At 39.9% G+C, this 19,926-nt stretch overlaps 1 protein-coding gene across 12 annotated transcripts; it reads left to right on the top strand.

Annotated features, from left to right (window-relative positions):
* The first annotated feature begins 4,399 nt into the window (after positions 1–4,399).
* On the top strand, positions 4,400–19,642 carry LOC122649610. 12 transcript variants are annotated; one of them, XR_006331309.1, is made up of 11 exons: positions 4,400–4,520; positions 4,603–4,672; positions 5,333–5,400; positions 6,677–6,738; positions 13,736–13,817; positions 13,951–14,184; positions 15,873–16,001; positions 16,095–16,156; positions 16,243–16,362; positions 19,364–19,503; positions 19,621–19,642. XR_006331309.1 is itself a non-coding variant. In XM_043842830.1 (10 exons), the coding sequence occupies exons 1-10, from the start codon at positions 4,470–4,472 to the stop codon at positions 19,410–19,412; spliced, it is 894 nt and encodes a 297-aa protein (XP_043698765.1). In that variant the 5' UTR covers positions 4,400–4,469; the 3' UTR covers positions 19,413–19,576. The 12 variants fall into 12 exon arrangements, 11 of the variants coding, with proteins under 11 accessions (XP_043698765.1, XP_043698769.1, XP_043698764.1 ...); XM_043842830.1 differs by lacking the exon at positions 19,621–19,642 and having other exon boundaries at positions 16,276–16,362; positions 19,364–19,576; XM_043842834.1 differs by lacking the exon at positions 19,621–19,642 and having other exon boundaries at positions 16,276–16,362; positions 19,345–19,576.
* Positions 19,643–19,926: the final 284 nt, after the last annotated feature.

The raw sequence follows: 19,926 nt of genomic DNA, 5'->3' as shown, positions 1-19,926 counted from the left end.
CAAAAGGGTCAAAATCGACTTAAGGTGAAGAAGAAAGAGATTAGGCTTGAGCTAAAGCTGGCCTAATGACTGGTGACTTAGGTGTTAATTAGAACCTAACCGAGTATTGTTAAGTTTGATCGTATGTATTGTAAAAGCAAAGTAATCGGTTATTATTGGAAAAACAAAACAAAAACAAAAACAAAAACAAAAAAAACAAAGTAATCGGTTCGGTTTGTATTTTGAACTGATAAGCCGTTTAAAGTCCATAAGTTGGATATGAAATGAAAAAAGCGATTAAACCGAATAAGTGAATAATAATAATAAAAAAAACAATTCAATTGAATAAAAAATTATTTCATTTTCAACAAGTTTGGCTCTATCATCCAGATTTTCTTTCCTTTTGTACTTCATCCTGATCTACCTGTCCTAAGGATTCTTTCGTTGCTAAATTGGCCTCTTTTTCTAACTTGTTGAGATTGTGGAACAGGGATGTTTTTGGGCATATTGATGTTATTAAACATAGGTTGTTTAACAACTATCTTGTGAAGTCAGAGGAGTCTAATCCCAATTTGGATTTGATGGCTAAGACCCAACAACAACTTAATTGGATTTTTTATGTTGAGGAGTTTTTCTAGCTTCAGAAGTCCAGATAGCTCTACATTCAAGATGGGAACAGGAATACTAAATTCTATCATTTTGTTTCTAAATCCAAGAGAAAAAGAAAATTTGAGTTTATTTGGTCTGAGGATGGTCGGAAACCAGAAGACCCTAAGGAGATGGCTATTGCTTTTGCTTTACATCTCGAAAAAAATTTCTCGACTTCTAACCCCTTGAATGCAGGTTTTATGGAGTGCTTGTTTCCCCAAGTGCTATCTGCAAAGGATTCATCATTTCTTTGCACTCCCCCTTCTTTGGATGATCTAAGAAATGTAGTTTTCTCTATTGGCCCTTTCAAAGCACTTGGAATTGATGGTTTCCAAGCTTATTTCTTTCAAAAGTTTTGGGCTCTAGTCCAGAATGATTTATTTTTTCTTGTTACTCATTTTTTTAAGTCTAATTCTCTCCCCAAAGGTTTGAACCACACCCTCATTTGTCTTATTCCTAAGACAGATACGACCTCTCACTTAGGTGATTTTAGACCAATCAGCCTTTGTAATGTTTCGTATAAGATTTTGTCCAAGTTGATTGCTAACAAACTTAAACTGCATTTACAATCTTTTATTTCTCCTTGTCAAGCAACTTTCATCTCTGGCAGTCAAATCAATGATAATATTATTATTGCTCAGAAAATCTTTCATTTCTTCAAACATACCAAAGGCAAGACTGGTTATGTTGCAATTACAATTGTCATGTCTAAGGCTTACGATAGACTGGAATGGAATTTGGTTATTTCTTTATTCTGTTTTTTGGGTTTGGGGAAAAATTGTGCAATTTAATTTTCTCTCTTATATCTTCCACCTCTTTCTCAATAAAAATTGATGGCAGCTCTTTTAATCTATTCCATGCATCCAGAGGTATCCGTCAAGGCTGCCCTTCCATACTTGTTCATTGTGGCCATGGAGATCTTATCCAGGTTGTTCTCTGCTTATCGTGATCTTAATCTTTTCAAATGGGTGAAGGTGGCTAGAACGGCTTCGAAAATTTCTCATCTTCTATTTGTCGATGATAAAAAATATATTTTTTTTTTGTAGAACCACCTCTGAGGACCTTTTAACAATTAAGGCTATTTTGGACCTTTTTCAGACTTATCGGGTCAAGAAATTAATTTCTCTAAGAGTGGTGTTCATTTTAGCATGAATGTTTCATCCTTGGATAGGACTAACCTGTGTTCGGTTTTAGGCATTAAAGAATTGTCTAAGGATGCTATCTCTTTGGGTACCAACCTTTTCCATGGCAGATCTAAAGTTAAGGAGCTTGGTAGTGTGGTGCAAAGGATTCAGAATAAGTTATCATCCTGAAAATCTAAGTTCCTTTTTTATGCAGGATGCACTATTTTAATCAAATCAGTTTTAGCCTCTACTCTTGCTTATCTTATGAACTGTTTTGAGTTTCCCATTAAGATTTGTAGATCCATTGATTCAGTCTTAATTTCTGGCTTGGTAATTATGGATCTCAGAAGAAATCTACTCTTATTGCTTGGGATAAAATGTGTTGTTCTAAATCTCTTGAGGGGCTTAGGTTTCATAAAACTGAGCATCATAATAAGGCTTTACTGATGAAACTGGGATGGAGATTACTTACTGATCAGTCTGCTTTTTGGGCTTAAATCCTTAAAGCCCATTATTTCCCTAAATTCTCCTAGTTTGATCTCAAAACAGTTTCTAAAAATGGGTCCTGGACCTGGAATAGTGTCAGACATAATATTCCATCTTTGAAAAAGATTGTGATCAGGAAAATATGCAATGGGACATCGACTTTTTTTTGGACTGATCCTTGGATTCCATCTCTGCCAGGATGTTCTATTCCATCTCCAAATACTGTTGGTTTGGCTGTTAAGGTTGATAATTTTATCACTAACTCTGAGTGGAACTCTTGTTTGCGTAATTCTACTATTCCTGGGGATGTCTCTTTACACATTCATAGAATTAATTTACCTGTTTCTGATGATAGTTGATGGTGTTCCTTGGCTAAAACTGGTAAATTCACAGTTAAACTTGCGGCTAGATCCTTGTCTTCTTTAAATCAATCCCCTAATATATTGCTTTTCACCTGGTGGAAATTTTTTTGGAGACTTAAAATACATTCCAAATTTAAATTGTTTTTCTGGCATGTGTTGAATGCAGGTCTCCCAATCAAGGCAACTTTACACAAATGGCCTCCGATCGAACCTTATTATGCTTTGTGGAAATGATATCAAATCTTACTGGCACTTATTCCTTTTCTGTGATTGGGTTAAACATATCTGGGTTGCTGGTCCGTTGGGATTGAGAATCGAATTTTTGTCTCACCCTTCTCTGGAAAAGTTCTGTCTTTCTATGTTGGTTAAGTTGAAGATGGATAAATAATCTTTATCTTGGTTCTTTGGGGGTTTTTATTATTTCATGTTATTTTATTTGGTCCATTCGAAACAAGGTGGTCTATGGCCATGAGAAACCAAATCCAATTTGGGTGATAAAAAATATTGATCGATGGTTAGCTGATTTGCAATTATCCCCCCTATTGTTCATCCCTTTGACGTATTTTACCAGCCTGATGAGGTTCCTCAGTTGTCTACTTTTTCTCACTTATCTATTTTTAAATATCTTGTTTCAATTTGTGCAAGATCTCAAATCACAGGATTAGGTACAACATGATGGACTTATCTTTTTTTGATAGATGACAAGTTTAAGTTATTCGCTACAGGCTCAATCAAATCTTCCCACAAGTTGGAACCAGAACTATTTTGTATTTGTACAGGGCTAGATCATGCCTCCAGTTTAGTGATGAAGATAAAAGAAGTGTGGTATTCGAATCAACAGATCTTCGGTCTTCTTCCATCTCCATCCACTAATCCTTGGCTGTGGCATCTCCTTCAGTACCTTTTGGATATCAGCTTTGTAGCCTAGGACTTGGATTTAAAGTTTAGCATGATAGGGATCCTTTGTGTTTTGCAATGACTTCTAATTTGGCCTTAAAGGCCCAGGACTCTAATTTTCTTGTATATTCCTCTTTTTAGTTTATCAAATTTTCTCTCAAAAAAAAAAAAGAAAAACACACAAAACAAAACAAAACAAACAAGTAACCCTAAATAAACAAAACTAATTAAAAACCATATAAACTAGAACCAAACCGATTAACATTCGTTCTATGATAAAATCCTCTACAGTGCTTAATCTTGAGTTGCCTTTGCAGTTCGAGTCTGTGAGCTTAACATTTGAAAAATGCTTCATCCAACGTTGTGAGCTCGAGTAGACCCAGACCCAATGGTTTTTTTTTTTTTTTTTTTTTTTTTTTTTCTCTTTCAGTAGGTCCATGTATCGGGCTAGCAAACTCGAACTGCAAAAGCACCGCAAGATTAAGCGCTGGAGAGGATAACGATTCTAGCTAACTGTTGATCTCGTCCAGTTTCACTAGATATGCTTAAGTGTCTGCAGGACTCGGACCAACACATAGAAAGCACTCGATATGTGGAGATGCTTAAAACTCGACGTGCATTGACTGGAAGGCTGGCCATGTCAATATGTGACAGTTCTTACCCAAAAGAAAAAGACAAATTGTGACAGTAAACCCATGAACCCATGGAATGGATAAAATGGAACTACTCCACAAAAAAATTGTGAATTGGACTTTTGTCAATAGAATCTACAATCTTTGATAAAAGGGTTTCATAATCAGAGTCTCAGGCTTCAAACTTGAAAGGGTTTTAGGTGGTTCAATCAATTCAATCCTTACCACATACATACATAGTCACGTCGATTGACATTCCACCAACTACAATCTATAGAGAGACAGAGAAAGCCAATCAGCTTCGATTTTGGCAGTTCCCTGTGAAGAGAAAAGAAACAATAATGGGAACCGTTCTCGACTCCCATTTCCTAGCTCTCACTGCCATCATTACCGTAATCCTCTCTCTCTCTCTCTCTGTTTCTTCTGATGACATTCCTTTCGCAATTTTTGAGGCTTTTTATTTGAATTTTGCAGGTGGGTTATCAGTTGTTCTTCTTCGTTGTTACAGCTCTTCTAAAGTTCGACAAAGTCACTGATTTCGCTGGTATTTTATTCTTGAAATTGTCCTTTTTTTGGTCATTTGAGAAACTAGTATATAACTGTAGGAAGGTCATCTCTTTTAGTAGTTTTATTAATGGCAAATTACTTCAACTTAGTTATTATTATTTATTGGTTTAATTTGTTGTTAATATATATTTCCAATGTTGGTTGTTCGTTTTGTTCTTCTTGTCGACGGTCCTACGTTGGGATGGTGTGATCTCTTTTGAATATATTGGTGGATTTTTTGTTGTCTTATGTTCTGTTTTTCTTGCCGTATTCAAGTGAAATTTCAAAGAGGAACTCTCTAAATTTGCCATTTTATCGATTGTGACATACTGTGATAAGTCTACAGATGAAATCCACCTCCCACTTTCTCAGTCTATTTTGATTCATAAGCCACCGAAGAGAGAGGATGAAGTTGTTAAATCGACTTTCCAGAAATTTGTGTATGTGCTTGAACCTATGGTTAAAGTAGTATTAGTGTGCTTAAATTGATGGGTATGAAATGATATAAGTGATATGGTGCTTAGAGTAATTGAGTTTACTATTTTATCCTTTGTTCTGCTATACGGACTTTATCTTTTTGGCACTTCAATTGTCTCATCTCTATTAATTTCTTATTACGATTCTTTGTTTGATAGATAATTGCTATTGTTTTCGGCAGGCAGCACGAACTTTGTTATCCTTGCCATTTTGACTTTGGTTTTGAAAGGCACTTGGCATTTAAGACAGGTAGAGTATCTTGCTCCAGTGTGATTTGTTGTATACTGCCACCTCAAAGTCCTTGTTTACTTGTTATATATAGCTTCCATTATAGTCACCTTCATATGCTGCTAATTAAAGTGTGACATTATTTTGAATTTCTATATACTGACCTCTAAACTAGTAACTTTTGAGAACTGAGATGCATGGTATGGTTCATTTTCCTTTCTAAATAAATCTTTCCTCGATGCTCTTCTGGTTTCTAACAGAAGCTTGAATGCCATTAGCCTTTCTCTTCCCCTTCTTTTTGGGTTCTAGATTAGCCATTTTGTTGCATTCAACGTGAGAGCTGATTAAATTTAATCAGTTAAAGAATATAACATAATGAAAAAGGAAGAGATATATAGTCCAGCTCACAGTTAGATACCCATTTTGTTGGTATATAATGTCTGTCTACTTATTATGCTTATGATGTTCAGAGTGTATTTTATTGTTTAATGGGTTTTAGTGGCATTGAAATGATTGTATCTATCCTTTTCAAAAACCAGGAAGCCACCTCTCATCTAAGGTTGATTCACCTGCTGATTATAGGCAATTTCAAAGTGACGGATAACTCAAACCTTTTTAATATTATCAATTCAACTAAGCTTGACCTGTCAGTTCTATTGAATTGACTTGATCCACGTGTACTAGTTTCCTCTCCAGGTGTTCTTAGAAAACTTTGTTCCCTGAACTGCCAAGTTGAATCAAATTCCTGGTTAAGTATGTGGAAACTCTTGATTTTATATTAATAATTGGTTCTTGAAGGGATGATAGTTCCTGGCCTTTGCTTCTTGTTCAAGGGGTGCATGTAAGTTCCTGGTCTTGTTTGGTATTTCATGGTTTTTTCCCCCCTAAAAGTTGATAGAGGGAGGATATTGTGACAGATGCAACTGCCTTTCATATATTGCAGACCATGGGAGGACATGGATACTGGAATCTTTTCTCATTGATATTTCAGTAGATTTTTTTTTATGGTTTTTAGCATTAAAAGATTCTGAAGGGATTAAATTTTCATGAGACAAATAAGATGAGACAAATGGTCAGGGCGAAGCCATTTAGATCAAGCAAGTTTCCATTTCTTTTGTCGGTGGGGTTTTTCCTTGTGTAGAATATTATCTCAGCCTCTTATGCAATTTCTTATTCTTGTTTCTTTAATAAGAGTACAGTGATGGAATATCATATCTTGTGAATATCTCACCAAGGTCCAACTTGTATTGGATCTCATTTTTCTTTTACACATCTGATCTAGTGATCCATTGCTCAGGTAATCTTGACTTTGCTTACAGTAATATGGGGCCTTCGGTTAGCACTGTTCCTATTAATGAGGTATGGGCAGAGTTATCTGAATACATTTGATTCATGCATATTTTACATTTTATGTGTGATCTTTGTCTTGTTTGATGCTATTCTGTGAATAACATGCATGGCATATTATTTTGAAGTGGAATATAAGAAAGTCCCAATGTTAACAATTAAAAGGCTTTTTGCCTCATTTTGCTGACTAAAACGGTCAAACCCTTATATCTATGGGAGCTCATGTCAGAGGACTTCCTAATGCTAACAATGAAAAGATAAGATGCTTCACTTCACTTCTCCCCTTAGATTGATTCAATGATGAACTATATTTCTCCAATTTTAAAACAAAGTTGTGAACAAAATTGGACATGCAGTTCTTAATAAAAAAATTTGCACAGAAATTTACAAAATCTATATTCAGTTCTCTCAATGGGTGGAATGACAAGCTTTCTGTGACCATGATCTTTGTGCCTCTACAAGTACCTTCAAGAACAGGCAACAGTCCATTATGTCAGCATGCATCCTTCCTAGTAGAACATGATTTAAAAATTTCATTTGTTCCTTTCCTTCAAAATATTCCAACAAAAGACACAAGAAAGTATCTTCTAAAGCTCGTTGCTTCTTAGAAGACCCCGACTTCCAAGATCTAAAGAGAGAATGTTGTATGTAAGAATGTGTGTAACCCATGACAGCTAGCAAAATTAGAAACTCAGCTGTTATCAATTTATGAATGTATAGCTGCCGGGTGCGTGCTCTTTTCAGATGAGGAGCGTCAGCTAATGGAAATCTCTATCCTTCAGTTTATCCATGGCTAGGACCTTCGGGTACTGTCAACCAAACAAATGCTTCAACCACCCTCTCCATCTTCTTAATCAGTGACGGCTCTTCCATATTTGTGCTTCAAGAGTTTTAGAAGGATTTGATAGAAAAACTATCTTCTCTGTCCATCCCTCTCTAAGCCATTAAGCCTTTTGAGAAGGTTCACACATTCCATTTCCCTGTGAAGTTTTCTCTAACTGAAAGCAGTTGAGTCCTTGATTGAGCAATCAGTGTTTTTGAGGATTGCTTAGGCATAAGGATCATATTTGCTCCTAGAGTTGAGGCTTTTCAGAATGTTCCATACCTTGCACTATTCTATTATTAAATAAGTTGACCGAGGAGATTGAAGGCCCTAACACGTTTGTTCTTCTGTCCCAAGCAACATTTGTTGACAGTTCTATTCCTTATGCACCTGAAGGTAGGCCAATTCTCTTCAAACACACTCACAGAGATGGTACAGATCCGATATTGATTTTATAAACAATAGGATATCTTATTTTCATTAATTAATATGGTTATTGAATTGATCTTATCAACAATGAGTGTTCTTATTTTGCTGCCTCTATCCCAATGACTGAAGCCAAAGCTTTTGTTGATGGTTACTCAAGATAGGGGGAGTGTCCCTATCGTGAGTTATGTTGAGTTGTAGAGTTTAGGTTTGTGTCTAAGTTGAGCCTGAGTTAGTTTAGGTGTTAGCGTTAGTATTAGTGTTTACTTTCCTAAATTGTTTCGTTGTATTAAATTGTAACTAGGTGTCGGAGTCTTAGTAGGTTTCCTACTAGGGCTTTAGTTGCTGGTTTAGAAATAAAGGAGGAAGCGACAATACAACATGCTGAATCCTATCGTGGCAGGTCAGATTCTCTTCTGTTTCTCTCTCCCTTCTCTCTTCTCTCTCTTCACAATCGGAGGTACTTGTTGACTATTGAAGTAGAAAATAAAAAATTTATTCTTGTAGTTTCATAAATAACATACAAATAAAAAAAAAAAATTAATAACAAGATTATTAGAAGAGATAATGATTACATATGAGAAAAGCTAAAAACGAAGATGACTACAAGAGCCAAGAAGAATTTTTCCCATCTCACACAGTTTATTGCTTCTTTTGTGAAGAAACTCCTAACAACAATTCAAGTTGTAATTCCATCATGTAACTGTCAAATAATAATTAAATCAAAAGAATTTAGTTTAGCTGACCCTCTTGCACCTAAGTTGCTGCACAAAAGAATCTTGTAACCACTAGTATGACCAATTTTCTCTTGTTTGGTCCTGGAGAGTTCTAGACTGCTTCTTTTACAGAGAAACTTAAAACAAAGATTTCAAGTTGAACTGCTATTCTAGATAAAATTAAAAAGGAAATTCACCTAACCCTCTTATACCCGAAGGAAGTTTCTGTGGAACAAATATGGTATGACCAGTTTTTATGTTCTACCTGTTCAGTCCTAAAGAATTCTCTTGATCCATGGCGGAAAGTTGCAGTGGTCATCATTTAAATTCATTTACATCTTGACAGTCATTAGGGAAGATGCATTCTGTATCCTTACTGTGGTCTCTTATGATTTTTTATAGTCCAGCATGGATCATAGTTATCAAGGCGTCGCCAAGGCGACACCATGGCATCCAGGCTCCTTGGTCACCTTAGACGCCTTGGGCGCCTAAGCGGTCGCCTTTCTGCCATGGCGGTGTCATCTTGATTTTTGACCCTCTAAAATGCCATGGTCACCTTCCCGCCTTGATAACTATGGCGTGAATACATATCTGATTTTAGACACTGCCTTCTAAAATGATTTTAACTACAACAATAACAACAAGAACAGCAACTCAGCCTTATCCCAACTAAATCGGGTTGGTTACAAGGATCTTGGTAAAGACAAAAACAATTTATCATAATAGAAAAAGAAAAGAGCCCAACAACATCGACAAAAACTCAGGAATATCCCACATAAATGGGGTCGGCTAGATGGATTGTTGCCCTCCAATCAGTTCTATTTGCAGCCATACTTGAGACAAGGCCCAAACTATGCATGTCTTTCGTCTCTACTTCTCCTAGGGTCATTTTAGGCCTGCCCCTGTTTCTTTTAGATCCTTCAATTTGAATCAAATCACTCCTCTGTACTGGAGCACCCTAAGGCCTCCGTTGAACATGACCATGCCACCTCAAACGACTCTCTCATGGCTTCTCATGTATAGGGGCTACTCTCAACTCAGCTCTAATATGGTCATTCTGTTGAATACACAGTGCAGATGGCAGTGACTGTGTGTTGTTTGTCATTGTTCTCAACACAATGCATATTGGTGCATAGTGTTATATGGAGTGTACTGTGGCAGTCTAGGGTAGTTACAATGATCAGAATAGGACAAATAGCATTCTAAATGAGTTGGTAAACTGGACAGTGTTCCTAGCATCCCTGATAGTTCTTATAGTGTTCATAGTGGCAGTGAGAGTTTTATAGGGGTTTAGTAGTATACACAACGGTCCCACAGTGATTGAGAGTCATCCAGGGGCAATTATGTCATTTACAGGCATGGACAACATTACAGGGGCATTTCTGTAATTTTACAAATTACTGATGGCCTAGACAGCTGACACTTAGCATCCAGGGGTATTTTCATGATTATGTCAGTCACAGAGGTCTGTGGAGTGTTGACATAGCTCATAGGGGTATTTTGGACATGTCGGCAGTGATGCAGGATTATCCGAGTGGCAGCATGGGACACTCCATTGCAGGTTTATACAGTGTCTGGCAGCCTTTGGCAGCTTCAGGTGAGGGCTACATATTTCCGGAATGTTGATTTCATAGGTCTATGCACTGGCAGCGGGTTTGTCAGCATTTTCGGAGGGTTAAATGGCAGAACTAGGTGGAGCAATGTAAATGAGTAATGTAGGGCATCGACTCGCCTTTCCAACGCAACTGGAAAAGCACCGTTTCGATTCCGGATGATGAAGATAATGCAGTTTCCGTGCATAGTTATCAAGGCGGGAAGACGACCATGGCGTTTTAGAGAGTCAAAAATCAAGGCGACACCACCATGGCTCCCAAGGCGTCCAAGGCGACCAAGGACCATGCTCCTCAAGTTGATGATGTAGCTTGGATAATGTGGCACTTGAGGTTGCAAGATGGCATAGTCGTATAGCCAAGTGGCTAGGTTTAAGAGAGTCACATTTGAAGCTCCTCTAAGGAGAGAAAATGGAGGTGGCCTCACATGTCAGTGGGCCCAGAGTGCCACGTGGCATGGTAGGGAAGCAGGTTGGCTGAGGTGCTAGCTACATGGCACGAAAGCAGCATGGTGTGCTGTAAGGTGGTTGGCTTTGGGGCTCGCTGACAGGGGTGTTGCGGCCACGCCTGCAGCATGGTGCGGTTATGGCTGCAGGCTGTGTGGGCGCGCTTGCAACAGGCCCCCAGCTGTGCGCGCGAGGTGCCATAGCTGCATGGCTTGGCCGAGGCTCAAGGCTCTTATGCCTGGAATTTATTCAAACACATGGCGGAGTTCACCATACTTAGTGCAAGATTCTATTTCGTGAGTTGTAATTGGTCGCGTGTATCAGGGTCAGTAGGCTGCGAATTATAGAAACAAGCCTCCATGTATTATTCTATGGTGTTATGGCCGTGCACTGGCACGATTTCAAGTTGCCATTCCATTAGCTTTAATTTGTGGCGCACAGAACGACAGTAAGCTGTATCACACTTGATCGAACCTGTTAAATCGCACATGCTCTTGTAAATCACTTAAAAGACACCTCCATGTTGCACCCGTGCATCACATGATTCAAATCCAAGGGACGTGATCAAATCAGGCCTCGATCAATCATTTTTCGAAACGTTTCCTTCAACTTTTTATGGTGGCAGTGCACCATTTCACGTCTATTCCAATCTAGCGACCATGATCGAGCATACAATCTGGAATTTACGCCGGCGCACCTATAGGGATCTAAAGGTCGAGAGTCAATCTTCGGTGTCAAAAGCCGATCTGACGGCTGTTGCTACACATGCCCATGCACCGGCACTGCACAGAATCACGTATCGCTTCGGTATAACACACGCACACGAAATTCACCCCCAAGATTCCATTTTCAGCCTTCCGAATGACCTAACTTCAAAACATCATATCTCCCTCATCCTATGTCCATTTGGGACGATCTAAATTGCAGATTTCTCAGTTTTCCGAGCTGTACATTCTGGAAGTGAAAAAAGATGGATTGCAGCCACAGTGGTGCAGGAAATTGCAAATATCCCATTCCCTCATGTTGTATGCATTTTGAATCCTTCCCTCACCTGTGCCCTTGCATTCATGGAGTTCATTGAAGATGGAATGAAGGCTGGGATGCTTCCATTGTATCTCTTGTGTGGTTTGTTGCATAAAAGGAGAAGAAAAAGAGAGGGGAAGAAGAAGAAGAAGGAAAGGAAAAGAGGAAAAAGGAAGAAGAAGAAAGAAAGAGAAAAGGAAAGGGGAAAAAGAAGGAAGAAGGAAGAAATGAAAAGAAAGAAAGTGTTGTGTGTACGCTCAAGGTGTTTGTGAAAATGCGAAGGAAGAAAAAGAATGAGAAGCTGTCTGTGTATGCCATTGTTGAAGTCTCTGAAAGCCTTCACAAGTCTGCAAAAGAAGAGGGAAGAAGAAGAAGAGATCCCCACTGCCAGGGCATCTCCTGTGAAGCTACACTGCCCATTCAGAGCTTCTTCGGATACCAAAATTTAGAGGCAGTGCATTGTTGTGAGCATTTCTATCCCTTGGCCTTGTCATTTTCATTTCTATATTCATTTTTATATGCTAGCTAGGTTGAATTACTGCCAAAGACCTATAGTAGATGTGGTTTCATTGTAAGGCATTGTTATAAGCCCAAAATCTGTATTGGGTAACCAGTGGGTGATGGGTATCATTGGGGATAACACCCTTGCCTATGTATATTAGGGGTTGAAGCAGGCAAGGTGTCCTGAGTCACAGTTGTGACTGAAACACCACTAGGGTAGCTTGCCCTTACCTTTGATTATCAAGGGTTGAAGCAGGTGTAGGACCTGGACTGTTGATTGCAGTTGAAGACCAGTATTGAGTAGATACAGAGGTCAATTTGACCATTACTCCGTGCATGTAGGTAACTTGCCGAAGCACATATATCTTATGTTGTGGTTGTGTATGTTTGCATTGTATGTTGGAGTGCTTGTCTGTGGGATGGGTGTACACACCAGGTAGACCTTGCCACAGGAATTGTATACCTGCTTGTGGTTGAGAGGAAAAGTGTGTCACACGATTGTGTGCAAGTGACAGTGCCAGTCTGTGAGGGACAGTATAGATATACCAGCTCTTAGCAGCCTTATGTGTATAGCTCTGGGCAGTAGTGTGAGGTTTAGCAGTGCCAGTTGAGTAGTGCTACCTGTGTAGGAGTAATTTGTGTGAGACCCGACTGTGAGTGCCAGCTGTGTTGGAAATTTGGGAAACACCAAAAGGGGTGTTGGAGATTGTTTGAGTGGATTTACTGACCCTGATTCACCCCCTCTCAGTGTCAACCTGGGAACAACGCATTGCTTACTTTGTCCTTCCTAGTCTTGCGACACATCCATCTTAGCATCCTTATCTCCATCACAGTTAGTTTATCAACGTGCCACTTCCTAACTGCCCAACATTCCGCACCATACATCAGTCGGTCGTGTGGCTGTCCTATAAAATTTTCCTTTTGAGTTTTAAAACGATTTTTACTAATGAGTTTTTATTAGCATACCTAGAAGTAAGATTTTTATGTATTTCTGAAATCTAGAGGGTGTAAATTCTTTTTGACCAAGTAAAATTACTAAGCTAGCCAGGCTTGGCCTGGGCCTATAAGTTATGTTAGATTCTAGATTTGCAATAACCTAGTTCCAAGCTCAGTCTGCTTTTGGTTAATGTTAGGAACATGAAATAACCATTCTGAGCTTTCCATGCTGGGGCCATCAAGGTCTAATCTCTTGTACTGTGTCCTTCGACACTGAGGTATTTGTGTATTTCTACAATCTACTTAGTTTGATGGCTTGATCTATTAATTGCCTATTCTGATATGCAAAATTTATGTGATTAAACATTTATACTCATCTAGATATGTTATCATGGTTCTGGATCTGTAGAAAAATTGCAGCATTGCCACCTGCACAGATATCACTTATCTTTAAACAAAATCTTAGATATTGTTGTCAGTCTCAGTTAAGGAAGGTCCTGCTTTCCCTCATGTTCTTCTGACATGCAGAATCTTGCAGTGGGGGGAAGACCGTCGTTTTGACGAAATGCGCTCTAAGTTGTGGAGATTGGCAGTTTTCTGGGCATTACAGGTTTTACTGTCTTACTTTTTCTGGTTACCAAAGATGCCCCAACTCATCTCAGAGATTATAGGTTATGCCTTGAGCTACAGTAATTAAGCAGTTGTTTCAAATTTGTTGTGTGTGTGGTCTTCATTTCTGGCAGGCTGTTTGGGTATGGACTGTGAGCTTACCTGTAACAGTTGTTAATGCGAGTGACAGAAACCCTTCTCTTCAAGCTGAAGATATCATTGGGTGGATTATGTGGTCCATTGGTTTCACAGTTGAAGCTACAGCAGACCACCAAAAGCTTCTATTCAAGAACTCTCTGAACAATAAAGGGAAGTGGTGCAATGTTGGGCTCTGGAGATTCTCCCGTCATCCAAACTATTTTGGTGAGGTAATTTTTCTAAAATGTGATCAAATGTGTATCTCGTGATGTCTTCAATCTACTGTTAGCTTAAGCTGAAGCAACTGGTGCAGGTCCTGCGTCTAAAATAATATGTATTTATGTAGATATAGTTACATATGAGCCCATGCATCCACATGCCCATGCGTGCACGCGCACACACATGCACACATAGAGAGTTGATTAGGCATGTAGAGCATGAGGTCTAAGCTGTTTCTGATGATATAGTTTTGGTTGATGTGCCTAGAAAGGGAGTAAAGACAAGTAGGAGTTATGCAGGACAGAAAATTTTAAGATTAGCTAACCTAAGACAATACATTTGGAGTGCAATTTTAGTAAAAGTAGCTGCAGAGATAAGAGTGATTGAAAATGATGAACAGGAGATACCCTACAGTTTTCCTTTATTTTTCATGGTTTCTATGATAATTAAGGAGGGGGACTGAAGGGTATTTTCCCTTTGGAGTTGAATGGAAGAAGAGGAAATGAGACTCTAGTGTTGTTTGATCAACATATGTCAATTAAACTCGCTGTTAATTTTTTTGTAGGGGCTGCAAGGTCACCATTGCTCTATGGAGCTGAATATTAGGAAACAATGAAATAATGTATACAGAATATGTAGTGTATCTGAGTTTAGGACGTAGAGACTGATGAGTGGCAGGACAATGACGGAATAATAGTGAATGTATTGAAGGGAAATTAGGAGAAGCATCAATGGGAATTGTATGGTTCAAATTTGAGGTGTTAAAATTGTAGTGGGAAGATTGAAATGACCTATATTTCAGATATTTTATTACCGTCGGACTGCTAAACGAATCGGATAATAATCGGTCAGATAGGGGGATTATCATATTCGTATCCGATTAGTTTCGGACAGATTCGGATTCTCCTAAACGGATACGAACGCGGATCGAATACGGATTTACGAATATCCATTTACATCCCTATCTCTAGTACATGTAGCAGATGGAGAAACCTCACAGGGAGATCCCAGCTACCCCGGGTTGGAAAGGATCCAAATCCTTTCTCCTTTGTTTGTTTGTTTTTTTTACTTTGCCACCTCATCACCTATATTAACTAACTCCCCAAAGCTGGCCGGAAATCCTCCTTAATAGAGCGTATATGTATATACATGTATCGGATCACCCCATCATGCCGTTGAGGTGGTGAAGAGACGATGAGAGGTTATGACTTTTTCTGAGTTAACAGAAGCTATGCCCTTAAAAAGCGAAACAGCAAAACTGGATTGTAGCCAAGATCAAGTAGTTGGGTAAGGTCTTAGTGAGCAGATGAATGGTCATCAAGGGAGGTTGCTTTACAGTTGCTGTGATTTGAGCCACATGGGACACAGATAAACGTATGTTTAAGTTCACGTTGTTTTGCTGCCTTTATTGCCAAATGTTGGTTCCAGTACTTATTGTTTTTCATATCACCACTTGGGACCTGATTGAATATGGCACTATAATTTGACACAGTTAATGCTTACCTTGTATAGTTTTGTTGGTATGTTAAATAGTTAGTGTAGAAGACCCAGACAAGCAGGGGATGTTTCAGCTTTGAAATGCTTGTAGTGTTATTTCATTTATATGAATGGTGTGCACAGTTTTCACATGGTACTGACAGTATTAATTTATAGAATGAAAAAAAAAAATTACATCCTTTCATATCAATGATATGCACAGATTTTCCTCTGGTGGGGTATCTTTGTGGCTTCTGCACCAGTATTAGAAAGCAATGAATGGCTTGTAATCCTAGGACCAATCTTTCTCACTCTGTTGCTTTTTTTTGTAAGTGGCATACCATTACTTGAGGTTAGTTTATCTTTTTTCATTCAATACAGCTTCAAATTATCATAGCCATCTTTTAAATTTTTTCTCATATTTGTAAAAAATATATTGAAGCAGGAATCAGCAGATAAGAAATTTGGTAATTTGGCCGAGTACAAGATTTATAAAAGAAAGACTAGGTCAGATTCATCTTGCTTTGTTTTTTTGATGATTTGAGTATTTGCTGGAAAGAGCTAGGTACTAATGCTAATGTATTGTGTCGCAGCCCCCTCATTCCGCTGCCCTCAGCTGTTTATGGGAACCTGCCTGCGTGGTTCAAAGCGGCTGTCCTTCTTGAGTTTCCCCTCTACAGTCGAAATCTTCCTCAACATGAAAGATCCAACTTGTAAGGGTTGTCTACCATATGGCCCAGATGCCTTGGCAATTTCTAACATTATGGTGCTGTATTACCATTTCCTTGAGGTTGCATCCGTGCCCCCCCCCCCCCCCCCAAAAAAAAATTTTTTTTTTTTTAAACCCGAACTTACCTGGGACTCGGGCCAGCCCCTAGAATTTATTAAATCATCAAAGAATAAAGAATACAGGGGGGGGACATTCCACCTTACCCCAAACCCAAGAGAACAACCTCTTTCACCCTTTCCAACACCAACTTTTAAACTCTAAGGATCGGCAGACCCTCCCTATCCTCCCTAATGATCACTTGAAAAGTTCCCGAGGGTAAATCATCCTGCTGGAAAGTGACAGAAGACCCTGTCTCACAAGCCCGCTTGGCCAACCAATCAGCAGCCCTGTTACTCTCTCTGTAAGCAAAAACAACCGTGGCCTGAATCATAGCAATCAGCACTATAATCTCATTAAACCAATACCACCCTTTCCATAGACTGCACCTCTTCGGGTTCACCAATCTTGCTGTGTTGGCTGAATCTGAATTCACCACTACATCTTTGAACCCCAGCTCCTAGCACAAGCTAAGACCGTCTCTCAAGCCCCTTAGTTCTGCCAATGAGTTCGTGCACAACCCGTAGTGGTTAGAGAAAGCTGCCAGGACAGCACCACCTGTATTTCTAATAACTCCTCCCCCCCCCCCCCACCAACTCCAGGGTTGCCCCGACACGCCCCATCGATATTGAGCTTTACTAGAAAAAAAAAAGGGGGGACACCAGTATACCAGGAGGGGGCGTGCAATTTTGATTGGTGCTGCGTCAAGCCCAAAGCATTGCAGGATTAACCTGTCTCTAGAAGACCCCCCTCTGCTCACCTTCACCGGTAATGGGAGTTCTCTTACCCAGGACATAATGCGCGCAATAATCGTGATCGCCGTGCGCCTGTGCTCGTCATGCTTCTTGTTGTTTCTTTCCCTCCAAAGCTCCCAGACAATCAAACAAGGGAGTAAACCTGTAATAAAAGCACTGAGGCAGCGTCTGTTTGCTAATCCTTGCCACTGAGTAATCCAACTTCTTACATCTTGAGCTGGCAGCATCTCAATGTCAAGCAACTGGGAGAAAAAGGCCCAAACCTTTGTGGCAGTACCACCCGAAATCAAGCAGTGGTCTGTTGTCTCCATCCTAGGCGCCCCATAGCATAGGCACTTGGAAGCCAACGGAATCCCCACCGACATTAAAGCGTCATCAGTTGGTATTTTACCATTCATCAGTTGCCAAGTGAAAAAAGCCACCTTCACGGGAAGGGATTGATTCCAAATCCATTTGGCATATGAATCAGCAGGTGATGCTCTCCTTATTTCATTCCAGGCTGATTTAATCGAAAAGACTCCATCACTTGTGGGGGTCCACACTAGCACGTCCTCCCTATCAGAAAGGTGAAAAACACCTGAAGTAATGTCGTTCCTTATGGTCACCTCATCAATTTGGTCCAGTAAATCCTGCTTCCAAGAGCCATCCTTCTCCAATGCATCTTTTAGGCGCAGCTCCACATCAACCAGAAGGCCATTATCCACTGCATCAATCAACGGACCAGCCCCGGTCCAATTGTCCAGCCAGAAGAAGACCTCCCCAGACCCAAGCAGCCAACGTGATTTGTCCAACAGCAGCCCTTTGTAGGCCAAGGCATTCTTCCAGGATCTTGAGCTTACCCCCTTCGAATCTACCAGAGAGATATGAAGGCCTTTAAAGAACTTGGCCCTAAAAAACTCGCTCCAAAGAGATTGATCTGTCAAGACCCTCCACAATCCCTTAAGCCTCAGTGAGAGCCCAACATCCTCCAGTAATCTCACCCCTAGGCCTCCCTCATCCATTGGTCTGCACACCTTCTGCTAGTTGACCCAGTGCTTCTGGCTTCCCCAGTCTGTGCTTCCCTAGAGAAAATCTGCAAAAATGCCGTAAATTTTCTTCAAAACAGCCTTGGGGGGATCCATCGTGGCCAAAACATGGATAGGAATAGAGGAGAGGACATGCTTCAGGAGGGTGAGTCGTCCCCCTACTGAGAGCAGCTTCCCCTTCCACCCGGCAACCCTGTTGCCGATCCTATCAACCAGCCCATCAAAGAAGTTGATCTTCAACCTTCCATAGTAAAGTGGTGCCCCTAGGTAGGTGATAGGCAATGTCTTCTGTGGGAAACCAGAGACCATTGCCACCATTCTGGTTTGAGACGGCGAAGACCTGGCTCCTACTACAAAACAGCTCTTTTGCTTATTGACTAGCTGACCCAAGAAACTTTCGTACCTGTTGAGAAAACCCATAATCTGTTTTAGCAAGCTCTTTAACCCCCTGGAAAAAATTATAGTGTCATCTGCAAATAGGCTGTGAGAGATCCCCGGACATCCTCTTGGGAGCCTGAAGTAGGAGGCATGCCCTTCAGCGAATAACTCCTTAAGCCCCTTGCTTAACACCTCCTCTGCCAGTGTAAAAAGAGCCGGCGATAAAGGATCCCCCTGTCTCACACCTCTGGAGGACTTGAAAGAACCAGCCTGCCTGCCTCCAAGAACAACAGAGAACCAACAGTTCTCAACCGTCTTCCTGATCAGATTGATCCAGTTGCCACAAAACCCAAATTTTGCGAAAACCCTCCATAAGAAATTCCACTCCAGCCGGTCATAGGCCTTAGCCATGTCTAGCTTAAGAATCACATTTTCTCCCCTTGTTCTCCTGTTCAGCTCCTGAGTGACCTCTTGCACAATGGATATGTTGTCATGGATACATCTACCCTATACGAATGCACCTTGCTCCTTCGCCACCAAAGATGGCAGGAGCCTTGCCAGTCTGGTTGAAATGAGCTTTGCAATAATCTTATAAGAAAAGTTGCACAGGCTAATGAAACCCTTTATGGTTGTGTAATGTGATTGCATTATTTTGCATTCATTAGTCAGTTTCTGAATTTTATTGATTGTATCAGTTTATTTTTTTAAAAGGGATTCATATCTGTGCAAGGTATAGAAAAAACCAGAGAGATGGCAGCAAAGAATCGAAGATGCGATGAACACTTGGATGATATAGTGGGATTCATTAATCACTTGATGACTTTGGATTCTACAATTTTTCCTTACTCTGCTATGTATTGGATCCTGTTGGCCATTATGCACTAAGTGCACATAATTAAGCTCTTGCTCAGCACAGGACAAATGTAGAACTGCAGTTTGGAGATTTTCTGTAAATCTGTGTTTGGGTGGGTAAGTTAGGTGGTGTAGTTGTTCTCCTATAGGAAACAACTTACTTCGGATATAATATAAGATTTATGTACCTTGGTTTTGGAACAGTTCTCCCAACTCCATGAATTAAAGATAATGGCTCTACTAAATTGGTTTTTCCTAATTTTGTGGAATAGTGGTATTGATATATTATCCCCCCCCCCCCCGCCCCCAACAAAAAAAAAACACATTTGTCTTTTTATATTATTTGGTTTAGGTTGTGGAGTAATTGTAATGAGAAACAGAGGCAAGTGCTATACTGCTATTGAGGGTTTGAACTTCTGAGCATTTAGATAAGAAATTGAA

This window comes from Telopea speciosissima, chromosome 2 (genome assembly GCF_018873765.1).
Source record: "Telopea speciosissima isolate NSW1024214 ecotype Mountain lineage chromosome 2, Tspe_v1, whole genome shotgun sequence".
NCBI classification, from domain to species: domain Eukaryota; kingdom Viridiplantae; phylum Streptophyta; class Magnoliopsida; order Proteales; family Proteaceae; genus Telopea; species Telopea speciosissima.
The sequence above is the reverse complement of the archived record's forward strand: the minus strand, read 5'-3'. Positions and strand labels throughout refer to the sequence as shown.

Bases quoted from the DNA above. Each gene is read 5' to 3' on its own strand.
- LOC122649610 (XM_043842827.1), top strand. From the start codon at position 4,470: ATGGGAACCGTTCTCGACTCCCATTTCCTAGCTCTCACTGCCATCATT. The intron at 5,401-6,676 runs GTAGAGTATCTT...TCCATTGCTCAG, and splicing joins GCACTTGGCATTTAAGACAG to GTAATCTTGACTTTGCTTAC. The intron at 6,739-13,735 runs GTATGGGCAGAG...TCTGACATGCAG, and splicing joins GCACTGTTCCTATTAATGAG to AATCTTGCAGTGGGGGGAAG.